The 12610-nt window shown below is 54.6% G+C and overlaps 1 protein-coding gene across 1 annotated transcript in view; it reads right to left on the bottom strand.

The window, feature by feature from the left end:
- LOC102428363 (sodium/potassium/calcium exchanger 4-like) overlaps nt 1-10890 on the bottom strand; it is a 36279-nt gene extending 25389 nt beyond the window's left edge. The window contains 7 exon segments of the mRNA XM_023748320.1: nt 1774-1799; nt 4679-4753; nt 5416-5519; nt 6035-6119; nt 7124-7198; nt 10472-10548; nt 10818-10890. Of these exon segments, the coding sequence (XP_023604088.1) occupies nt 1774-1799; nt 4679-4753; nt 5416-5519; nt 6035-6119; nt 7124-7198; nt 10472-10548; nt 10818-10890 (515 nt within the window).
- Between the last annotated feature and the right edge of the window lie 1720 nt (nt 10891-12610).

A 12610-nucleotide genomic window follows, 5' to 3' on the forward strand; every position in this document is an offset into this window, starting at 1 on the left:
AGGAGGCCGTGGTTAGAGCGAGAAAGGCCGGTGCGGGAGGCTGGGCGTGACCGTGCAGAGGGTGAAGCGGGTGTCCTTCCCCGTGCCCAGCGCCTGGCCCAGCACCCGGGACCTAGGCATGCAGGTGTGTGCCAGGCTGTCCCGCACACTAAAGCTGTCTGGGTGACAGAGAGAGAAGGCTGAGAGTGGGGTCCTCTCAACTCCAGGGGGTCTGCAGGGCTCAGCTGGCGTCCCCCTGCTACCAGAACAAGGAGGGCCAGGGCCACCACATCCCAGGACTTCGGAGGGGAGGAGCCAGGAGTCACCGAGACTTGACACGAAGAGGCCCCGTGATGACCCGAGATTCTGGCCACGGAGCAGAGAAGCTGTGGGTGCAGGCGGAAAGGGGCCCCGAGAGCTGCCTTAAGAGGGGGCACAGGACCTCCTGGGTGCACACTAGGGCAGGGTCGTTCCGAGACACGCAAATACCGCTGTCTCGCATGTGCAGTGCCCAGCTCCGGGCACGGTGGGGTTTCTGTAGCTCTGACCACAGCCTCCGAGGAGCCTCACAGCTTTAGTGTGTCTGTCCATCTAAATGTGCCCGGCATGAGCTAGCATCGCTTTGGGAGCTCTTCCCTTGCTGACAGGAGCCCAAGGACCAGCAGAGCCACAAAGGGACTTGGAGGTGATCTGACCCCCACCCCCAATTCCATCCACAGGTGAGGAAAAGGAGATCGGGGAGGTTCCTGGGTCACAGGGCAGGTTAGGGGCCAAGGGGGGCCAGCACCAGGCTTCCCTGGGCCCACAGCAGGCAGCCCCTCACATCAGGCCTCCTGAAGATACCCCGCAAATAGTCACACACAGGATGCAGATTCTGACTGTCATGCAGAAGACATTTTTACGGCTTATACGAATGTAAGATACAGTCACGCTCTAGAGTGCAAACAACAACCTTTTCTTTAAAGTTTGCACTGTATGTATCTTAGTTAAGGAATCATTCCTGCCCTCAAGGTCATAAAGGTGAGTCCCTATGTTTTATTCCATGTTATTTTAATGCTGCTTTTTACAGTGAGGACTTTTGCTCACCTGGAGTTTATCCTTCCATACGGGGTGAGGGACAGAGCTGATGGTATCTTGTTCTGCATGGACTCCTGGTGGTCCCAGCAGCAGCTGAGACTCCCTCCCCAACTCACTGCCTTGTCACGCACGACACCTACCATATCCCCCAGCCCAGAAATGGGCCTACTACAGGGTTCTCGGTTCCATATTCCATACTGGCCTATGCGTCTCCCTGTGCAAAATACCGCACTGTTTGAATCATTTTAGCTTTATCCTGTATCTTGGTGTCTGGTAGGATGGGAATAGTAAGGGAAACCATGTTTGTCACTTTGAAAGGACAAATAAAGGCATGATTACTTAGACAGTGGTTCTCAACCTTCTGGCCCTTTAAATACAGTTCCTCATGTTGTGACCCAACCATAAAATTATTTTCGTTGCTACTTCATAACTGTAATGTTGCTACTGTTATGAATCGTCATGTAAATATCTGATATGCAGGATGGTCTTAGGCGACCCCTGTGAAAGGGTCGTTCGACCGCCAAAGGGGTTGCGACCCACAGGTTGAGAACCGCTGACTTAGAATCATACCCTTTTTATTTTTACCAAGTTCATAAGCCTGAGATGCTTCTGACCTGGGCAGCTTTTATTGTTTGTAAAAATAATTCTGAAGAAGATTCAATGAACCCAATAAGGACGCCAACAAAATAGGAGGCGAAACAAACTTTAGAAACTTACCACACAATTTCTTCATCATATATGAACTGGAAGGCAAAAGAAAGAAAGGGAGGGGGACATATTTACTCAAAAAACAACAGAAAAGCAAAAAACAAACACAGGCCTGTCAGCACCCAGGGCAGCCACACCTCTGTGTTTCCACAGGAAGCTGGGCCCCTCTCCATTCTGGGCTCCCCGACTGCAGAAGGTGACCTGGCCTCAGGGGAAACCCCGGTCAGCAGGTGCAGCAACCTGCAGCCCCGCAGAGCTGGGGCCTCTCGGAGAAATGGCCGGCGCTTCTTATGGTCCACGTAGCGGCTGGGGCCAACCTGGCAGGGGCCGGCCCGCACTAACGGAACAGAGCTGCTGCAATCACGAATCTTCAAGACTGAAGACATCCATCCATCCATCCATCCTACCTGCCTACTTATCTGCCTGCTTATTTACTTACCTACCTATGGTGCCTGTGTGTATAGGAGAGAAGGGGTGTTATTGGAGAGAAGGGGTGTTATTTTCTGAAAAATAAAGAGTAAACCCTTGGGAACTTCTGGGGGCATAAGACCCACTTGGGGGCAAGGGTGGGGGACTCCACGGGTACCTAATCGGGCACTGACATTGCCCGACAACCCCACCCTGCATCTTTGCCATGTGGTCCAGAGGATGCTATTAGTTATCTATCACTGGAAGGGAGAGGGAGAGAGAGGAACATCAGTGTGGGAGAGAAATAGTGACCAGTGAGCACCCCAGCCGAGCCCAATGGGGACAGGTAGGTGGAGGGGCTACCCCCACCAATCGGATCCTGGAGACACACAGGTTCCCACAGGGGACGCCAGCAGAGGGCAGGGGCTTCTGTCTGCACCCCGCTCCCGGCCGTCATGTGGGCGGCACACACAGGAGCTGCTTTGGGGTGCCGCTTCTGAGAGGGTCGTCCTGGCCGGGCATCGCCGGGAGGCTCCCCAAACTCAAGGCTCTGAGAAAGTGACACTCAACCTGGGGAAAGTTCGGGACACTCAGGGAGCTATTTTTAGATTTTACAACCCCAGGAGGGCCCCTGGCTTTCAGAGGCCTGGGACTCGGGAAACGGTTCTATTGGAGTTTTCTCACATTGGGCACAAGTGTTAAGCGTCCTGCTAAATATTCAGGTAAATGACAAAAACAAATAAAAAAACGGGAGCCTAGAACAGTTGTTTTTTACATGGTTTAGGTAAATACTTAATTTTCTAGTGAGGTAACTGTCATGCCACAGGGGGAGATTGTACTTGGCTCGTTTAGGATTTTATCGGGAGTCGTTCATAATTTTGGGAAATGACATCATCGATGTCGGCTCCACTCAGGGGTTTAAGGGCCAGCCCAGCACACGGGCCTAGGGCTGAGCTGACAGCTGTCAGGCTGCTGTCCATGGGGGGGTGGGGGGGGCAGATTACATCATCGGGTGTTCTAGCAGGTTCCTGCCAAAACCTTTACACACTGAAAAATGTGTTCTTTTGTTATAAATTACTTTTACTTGTCCTGTATAGGTTAGGCGTTATGGTGTTTAAAAATATATATATTTGTATTGATTTTAGAGAGAGAGGAAAGGAGAGGGAGAGAAACGTCAACGTGAGAGAGTTATATTGATCCGTGGCCTACCTCCCACATGCACCCCGACTGGGGACTGCACCCTCACCCGGGCATGTGCGTTGACCGAACCAGCAACTTTCTGGTGCACGGGACGACGCTCAAGCAACTGACCCACACCGGCCACGGCTGGTTTTCGTTCATTACGTCCAGGTAAATTATTTTATCTACAACTCATTTTCCGGGGTGTGAGAGGCGGCCTCTCGGGTGGCCCCAAGGATCCCACCGCCTGACCTCATGCTCCCCTTGTGTACAGGGCCTGGACCTAGGACTTGCCCCTAAGAAATAGTGATCACAGGCGGTCACTCCCGGGATCAGGTCACAAACACTGTGGCTTCCATCCTGGCTCCTCCCTTCCTCACTCTGAAAGCCCTGGGCTGCCCGGGCAACACGGCTCTGAGAGTGGATTCTCACGGGGGTTTGGGGGAAGGGGGCTTTGAGGTGACTATACCCCTGACGACACCTGTGAGGGAGCCTGAGCCAGAAGACTCCACTCCAGAATGCAATCCACAGAAACGGGAGTAATGAGCGCTTGTTGCTTTAAGCCACTGAGTTTGGGGGAAACTTCGCACACAGTGACAGATCACTAACAGAAGGGATAGGATTGTCACACACAGTAGGCGCTGGATCTTGTAAGGTTGAGAACTGTCACTCTAGGGCGCCTGCCCTAAGAACTGGGCGCACCACGCCATCTGCCCTCTTTGAATACAACCTGCCCTTGAAAACTCCTTTTGGATTGAAATTGCTTCCCTGTGGGTGACACACTCTTTGGCAGTAGCCTGACTGTGTGTCATGTGCTTCAGTCATGAGCCATGATGTGACCTCAGCCCCTGAGGGGGGGCGGGGGGACACAGGGATACCCTCACACACACCAACAAGCCCCAGGGATCCGTTTCATCCCCTCTGCCCCACCCCCACCCCCACCCCCGGCCGCCCACCCGCTGCCAACTCCGACAGCTCCCAGCTGCCTCTCTGCTCTGCTCTGCAGTGAGTGAGACCCCAGGAACTCGGCTCCTCAGAAAACGGGCTCTGCGTGAGGGTCCCAGGGCCTCAGAGGAGACGTGTGAGGGGAACTGCGTGGACCATGCCACGTGCTTGGCTCTGTTGAGGCCTTTTTGCCCTCAAGGCGGTCCCTGGATTTGCTCCAGATGCAAGGTGTCAGTCAGGGACGAGATTCTGGGGACAAGGGGGCACAGGCAAGGCGGCTGGTCAAAGCGACTGCAGTGACCGGGTGCTGGCGGTTCTCTGGTCACAGGGCCAGGGACAAAGATGGGGGGGGGGCTGCGACTTTGGGGGGAGGGGCACTCACGGCGATGAGCACGATGACAGACAGGGTGTAGTACACGGAGTCTCGGCACACGGCCCACCACGTCAGCTGGACCACCTGCGCGCAAAGGGCTGTCAGCGGCTATTGGCTGGAGAGATGGGGGAGGGAGCGGGTACAGCTGCTGGGGGGGGGGTCCCCCCACCAGGCCCCACAGGGACACGCCCACGGAGCTCCTCCTAACTGTGCCACCCGAAACAAACGTGCCTGGCTGCGCGGGGGGCGCACTGTGCTCTCCATTAGATTCTGGCGACAGAATGGAGCCATGGAATGGACGCTCGTACGTGACGGGAAAGCCGCCCCTGCTCCTCCCAAGTCGCAGGCTGCACAGCAAAGCCCTATGTGGAGGCGGAGGCCAGAGGCACTGGCTCGTCCCAACGCTGGAACCTCCTGGTGGTAACTGGCTACCCTCCTCTGCCTCCCTCGGCCAAGCAGGGCCTACCCACGAGCTCAATGCTCTGAGGTCAAGTCTAAGGACACCACCCCCACCCGCCTCCCGTGGCCTGAGCACCAGGAAGATGCGGGTGGGTATTAAGGACAGGCCAGTTCCGTGCTCCCTGCCGGGAGGCCCAGGGCCCCAAACACTTCCAGAATCCAGCTCAGGGCAGGAGGAGACAGGCTCGCTCAAAGAATCGGGGGTCAGGGCCATGGCCAAGGCTGGGCCTTGGGTCTCCCCACTGCTGTCCCTTATGTCACTTCCCGAGGGGAGAGAAACCACTGACCTGGCCCGCGAATAATCCGCAAACGCCGATGATACACAGGATGTTGAACACGGCAGAGCCCACGATGGTCCCAACCCCAACGTCTCCGTGGGTGATGAACACGCCTGCAAGGGAAAGGCATGAATCCTGCCCCGTCCGCACACCCAGGCTGGCTGCAAGGTCTGTGTCCCCCTGACTACCCCCCGCCCCCCAAATCAGGGGAGTTGTTCTCACTATCAAACAGAACACCCACAAGGCCCTGAAAGGCCAGCTACTCTAATTCTTCCATTTTCTCGAGCAGCATATTTAAGACATAATTCACATGCCATAAAATTCACCCGTTTAAAGTATCAATTCAGTGTTTTGCAGCACAGTCACAGAATTGTGCAACCATCACCACGATCTAATTTGGGAACGTTTTCATCACCCCAAAAGGAAACCCTGCACCCGTTAGCACCCCCGCTCCACCCATTAGTGGTTCCACCCCAGGGAACCACGAATGTACTTCCTGTCTCTCCAGCTCTCCCATTTTACAGATGAGGAAAACTGAGGCCCCGAGCTGAGAAATGCCTTGATGTGTCAGGGCACCAAACCTGGGCTCTCTCCAGATCCTGTGTCTCTGGCTGGTGGGATTTCTTACCAATGATAGAAGCAAACAGCTCAGGCGTTGAGCTTCCCGCAGCCATGAAGGTGGCTCCAGCCACATCTTCACTCAGATGGAGTTTCTGAAACAGAAATGACCGAAGACCCTCAGGCTGTGGCGTGGGGGCAGGGGACGCACTGAATGGACACCTGGGCAGCCAGGGAGAGCGTGGAGTCAGCTCCTCCCCTGGCAGCGTCTCCTCCCTGGACCAGAGCACACGCCCTCAGCCACTCTACAGGGCCCTCAATCCAGAATCCCACCCCTCCCCCATCTGGAGGTGAGCACGTGGCTCCCTCGGAGGGGGGCCAGGGGAGGTGAGACGAAGCCTTTGCATACTTATCCGGGTCACTCATTATTTAGGGGACCCAGGTCAAGTAGCCAGTCCCTGATCTTTGCTCAGCACCCGGGTAAAGGACCGAAGTGCCTGCCGCTAACAATCCATGTCCCCAGCTGTAAATGTCACCCCAATACGGCCTCAAACAGCTGGGAGATTTCACGCGGGTAAAGTGTGGCAAAGCCCTGAGCAGTCTGCTCACAGTAGCTGCTTTTCCTTCCTTGACTGGAAGCCAAGACTAAGGCAGGATAGAAACAGGCTGGGGTCTTGTATGTGGCTAGGAAGAAGGAAGTGGAAACTTAACGAAATAATTAAAAGGAGGAAATGTCACCCTGCCAAGGTTGGGACAGAGGGTGTTTCCTGCCCTTGCAGCTCTGCCTCCTCCCCTGGGACACAGATCCCCACCTGGTACAAGCCTCTGACACCTGGTTATGGCAAATGCTCCCTAACTAACCAGGTTTGGCTTAACTGCGGCAGCCAGCGGGCCTGCCTGCCTTGGAGCCAGACATGCTGGGTAGCGGTTACGCGCCGGGAGCACGTTCTTCTGCCAAGTCTGGGAAAGGACGCTGGCTGCCCGCACACTCTAATCTGGGTGTTTCAGAGTGAGACTTCGCCATGGCGACACTGAGTGACCGGCCTGCCAGGCTGCACTGCCAGGGGCTCCCAGTGCCCCTTGGCCAGGCACCGACGTGCCACAACCACCCCCAACCCCTCCCAGACGTCACCGCAGGTCCCAAGTCTCTCCCACGCACCTCGCAGATCTTTTCCAGAGACGGAACGAAGAAGTCATCGCACACGATGGCCAGGGCGTAGAACATGTAGAGAGCCTGCGGTGGAAGCGGGACAGAGAGTCAGTGAGGGCACCTGCCACCGAGAAGGCACGGCCGGGCATCCATCACACCCAAACCAGCCTGTGGGCAGAGGCGGGGCACACAGGCAGGCCTAGAGGAAATTTCTGGCACCACAGAGACCGACTCCACTCCCTCAATCCCCTCACTGACAAAACGGGAAACTGAGGCCCAGAGAGAAGTGCTTGCTGGGCAGCAGAGGGGACTAAAACCCAGGCCACACGGCCTTGTGCTCTGTCCTCTCTCCTTAAAGCAGCAGCTCTCCCAGCAGTGTATGCCCTTGAAAGGCAGCACCCAAACTTTGAGGAAAAGCCGTAAAATCACCATTTTGAGCCTGGCTGGGAAGGCTCAGTGGTTGAGCACTGATCTATGAACCAGGAGGTCATGGTTTGATTCCCGTCAGGGCACATGCCCAGGTTGTGGGCTCGATCCTCATCATTGATGTTTCAATCTCTCTCTCCCCCTCTCCCTTCCTCTCTGAAATCAATCAAAATGTTTTAAAATCACGATTTTAAGAATTTAAAAATAATAATCCTGATTTTCCTCTAGTTTTAGTGAAGGCACCGTTTCTTGAGATCTGGCATTTTTCGGGGCGCCACCTGATGTTGGCACAAGTCATTGACAATGGGAGGTTCATGGGACAGGGAGTCAGGATTCTAATGCCGATGCTCGCACTTATTTGCCACGTGAGTTACGTGGCAAGTTACGTCTCTAGGTCTCATGTCTGCATCTGTTTAATGACAGAGTGAGAACAGATCAGTCATTTCAGAATGGCTTTCCATCCAACACCCCTCACCTGCCCTGTCCACCCAACGCAGCTCTACTGAGCTCACCTCGGTGCCAGGCACTATGCTTGGCATCGGGGACGCACGGTGAGGACACCAATAAAAGCCTCTGCCTCTTGTCACTTAGCTTCGTGGGGGACAAACAAATGGGCAATACAGTATCTCTTACTGCCAGGGAAGAGGACGTGCAAAGGTCCTGAGGCAGGCGTGCGCTTGATGCATGTGAGGACCGGCAAGGTCCCTGGTGCAGGTAGAACACAGTGAGAGTGAGGTGGGAAATGGAGGAGGGGAGGCTGGAGGGAGAGGCAAGGATGAGGACCCACAGAAAAGAGATGAGACTTTACCCTCAGCACTGGGAAGAGCCACTTCTCTCCGCAAAGAAAATGTGATGTGAGTGCCTGTGCGCAAAGGGGGACCAGCCGGGCTGCTCCACCCACAACAGCGTGACACTCCGACAACCTCACAGTTACTAACTACGACCAAATAAACGGGAGACACGTCCGCTGTGGCCGAGGCACCCGGGGCAGGTGTCTACCGCCGTCCAGGTGTGGCTGTCCCTGGATTTGATTATCTTTGGGAGGAAGCAAAATGAAACAAATACTGGGGGTGCAGAAAAAGGAAGAGTGAGGTGGCAGAGACCCCACTACAAATCTCAGGATCCTGACTTGAACTGACACCCCCAGAAATCCCCCCCCCCAACACTGTCTCCCAGGCAGAGGGTGTTCCGCGAGGCCGGAGCCTCTCGCTCCCCTGAGATCTCAGACACCGGAGAGAAAGGGGGGGCCAAGGAGGGGCTACTGCTCCCCTCACTTGAAGCTGGCTCTACGGCTGGGGCTTTCTCTTCCTCCAAAAAAGGGGTCAGCAAACCTCTTCTTAAAGGGCCAGATAGCAAGTATTTTAGGCTTCAAGGTCTTTATTGCTGTAAAACAGCCATGGAATGGGTGTGCCTGTGTTCCAATAAAACTTTATTTATAAAAACAGGAGGTGGGCTGGAATGAGCCCTCCAGCCACAGTCTGGCAATCCCTGCTCTAAAGGGTTCCTGTAAAATTCCTCAGGTTTTGTCTCGGCAATGCCAAGCGTGAGGCAGAGCAACAAAACTAAGGGCTGCCGAAACCGGTTTGGCTCAGTGGATAGAGCGTCGGCCTGCGGACTGAAAGGTCCCAGGTTCGATTCCGGTCAAGGGCATGTACCTGGGTTGCGGGCACATCCCCAGTGGGAGACGTGCAGGAGGCAGCTGATCGATGTTTCTCTCTCATCGATGTTTCTAACTCTCTATCTCTCTCCTTTCCTCTCTGTAAAAAAATCAATAAAATATATTAAAAACAAAACAAAACAAAAAAAAAAACAAAAACTAAGGGCTGAACTCACACTCTCTTAGTGAAGAAGGGGGAGTGCATGAAAAAAAACAACAAAACAGAGAAACTAGGAAGATCATAACTCTATTACAGAAATAATATACAGGCCTGTCATTCAAAATCTGCCGACGATCTTCATTCTAACCTTCATTTCCATTAACGGCGCATCCTGTTAATTAAAACTTCACTCATTCATTACCCACTGCGGCTGCTACCAATGTGAGAACCCCAGCTTTTACTTTCTTAATTATCTCTTGCAAAGACTAATATCTGGTTGGGTTTAAATATATAAGCAGATGGTGCTGAGCGGTCGGGAACCTAATCAAGAGGAAACTGTGCTGTGTTTGATCCGGTGGCCACCTTCCTACCACAATGGGGCTGGCAGGCCTTTCCTGCCCAGGGACCTGGTGTTAACTATCGGTGGCTCCACGGACATGGAGTCTCTGTCACAGCTCCTCGGCTCTGCCACAGAAGCAGAAGCAGCCACTGATAACACAGAAATGAATGGAACGGCCGTGTTCCAATAAAACTTTATGTACAAACACGGGTGGTGGCCACAGGCTGTGGTTCGCCTACCCCTACCCGAGACGAGCGACTTTCACCCATAACGTGGGTTTGAACCCACGATTCCTTTTCGAGTGGCTACTTCCCCGCCACCATTGGGCATCAGGCCCGTCTCAGTACAGGGGAGGTTTGAGAAGTGCACCGGAGTTTTACACTACAGCGTGCAAGGTGGTAGATTTGGGGGGATCATGGCAGCAAGCACGCGCAGAGCACGTATTAGGCGCCAGGCAAGGCCTGCTGCACTCGGCCTACATTCACTCGCACGTACGCGCCTGGGAAAGACGCTGTCACACCCATTTTAGAGAAGCAGAAAATGAGGCACCAGGTGACCCAGATTCTTGTCTTGGCTCGGGCCACGCACTAGGTGACTCGGAGCACGTCACCTAACATCCCTGACTTTGTTTCTTTGGGGTCCAGCATCTGCCCCCCTCAGGGGCTTTGACAAGGACTGCACATGACCTTGGACATGCCGTGGCTCAGCCGTGCTCTGCGGTCAGGCTCCACCTGCCCCCCCAATAGGAGCACCCGCCCCGTGAGGGCCACTTACACCGAGGATGTGCAGCAGGACGGCTCCGTGCTGTCGCTCCGTATTGGAGAACAGGTCTGTGGGGAACTCGTGAATGGCTGGAAGACAAGAGGACACGGCAGCGTTAGTGCTGAATGGGAGCTGAGGCTCAGGGGTGGGTCTTAGAGCAGGACCCAGGTCGAGGTGGCGCAAGGGAGAGGGGGAGGGCTGAGAGCCCTGGCCCTGGTCCCTGGTCCCTGGGCCCCCTCAAGTCCACTCAGGTGCCAGGTGTGCTTCCACTAGCATCTTGGGTCATCGCACACCACGCGTCGGCCCTCCTCTGGCCCCAAGCATGTCCCTGCCGGGTGGACACTGTCACTCTCATCACCTGGGGTGGTGGGCAGCCTGCGAGGTGCAGAGCCCTCTGTGCCGGAAATCAAACACTTGGGGTTCAGTACCATCCCTGACACCCCATGACCCTTCACAAGGTGTCTGAGCACCAGGTCTGCCTTTCAGGCCCCGGGAACACTCCTGGGTAATGAAGGAATCATTCCTCCGCACCCCCCATTCGAGATGACCAATGGATAAGTACTTCGTGTCCGCGGGTCCCCCGTCAGACACCCCACACCCCAACATCCTTCCTCCTCACATCAGCTTGACCGGGAGCTTCTAGAAATCAGGGATCCACACTGCCCTGCACTGCATTCTCTGTGCCTCGGCCGGGCTGCACACAGTAGGTCCTCAATGGACCTTAAAAGTCAATTGAATAAACAATGGTAAACTACTAATACAACTAACAATATGTATCAGCTTGTCCTATTAGAATGCTTGCATTACCTTCAGAAATCCCATAAATAAACTAGAATGGCCTGGTTCGTGGCGGGCGCTTGATAAATGCTTATTAAATAAACTCCCAGAAAAAAAAACCCTTCTCTGTAAACGTCATTTGGCCCCAAGCTCTGAAAGTGATGGTTTCTCCTTTATATGGAAACTTTTCTGGTTTTTAAGATTAGATTCTCCCAATAAGACACAGAAAACATCTGCTCCCCACACACCCAGAAAACGTTCCCACTGTACAACAAGCCGCAATTTAATGAAATATAGATTCTTTCACTTCTGGTGTTTTGTGTGTGTGGTTTTTTTTTTCTGTAACCAAATTTATGCAACGGAATTGCTCTGTCCGGTCAAGGGCATGGATCCGCTCCAAGGTCTGCCGGCTCAGGGAGGGCGCGCTGCTTCCAGGAGAAATGATGTAACCAACTGTCTGGGATCGACAGGCATTTCTGCCATGAAAACTCGAGACCGCCCCTGGTTCTCCAAACCCGCGTTCTGAGCGCTGGTGACTTATCCAGTCCTGGGAATGCTTTGAAAATCAGAATAAAGTAATGCTGCCTTGTTGCTTCGAGGACATTATCTTCTGGCCTCCGGCAGGGAGGGAACATGGATTATAAATGGCTTTGTCCTTGCTGGGAACAGAATTCTGCTTCAGCCACAGCGCCTGGCCCTGCAGCCCCACGCGCACGCTGCAGGCTGCGGAGGGGAGCAAATGCCGCTCAGGCCCTAATCTGCCAGCAAAGACAGCGAGTAACCAGCAGCGCTGCCAGCTGCCAATGCCCCTTCGCCCTCTGTGCCCACCCAAGTCTTCGGGACACATCCTGACCCCGTGAGGCAGGCACTGCAGCCAAAAACGTTCCTGCTTTCCTGATGAGGCTCAGAGCGGAGAGCGACCGGCTCAAGGCCCCCGGCCACCTGAGCCAGGACTCACAGGGGTCCCCGTGTTCCCCTCCCTGGTCAGGGGCTGGTGGAACACGAATGAAAAGCGCCCTGCACTGGCCGACAGGAGACCTGGAGAGAGTCCTGGCTCAACTACCCAGGGGCTTGTGGGACCCTGGCTGAGTCCCTTAATCTCTCTGTCCCTTTATTTCTGCAGCCGAGGCCTGTGGCCACTTGAGGTCATGAAACAGTCACCATTACCGGCTATCAAAGGCTGCAAGCAGGCAGGTGGCCACTCTGTCCCCCCAGGTGGCAGCTGGTAACTGGGACCAGTGCACTCCCAGTTTAGGGGGTCAAACCCCCTGGAAACTGGTGCTGGGGGTGCAGGCCATGGGGCATGCACGGCCAGAACTCTGTCTCCCCCTTCCTTGTCACCAACAGCAACAACTCCACTGCAGACGCCTGTGC

This window comes from Myotis lucifugus, unplaced genomic scaffold (genome assembly GCF_000147115.1).
Source record: "Myotis lucifugus unplaced genomic scaffold, Myoluc2.0 scaffold_1272, whole genome shotgun sequence".
Lineage (NCBI taxonomy): Eukaryota > Metazoa > Chordata > Mammalia > Chiroptera > Vespertilionidae > Myotis > Myotis lucifugus.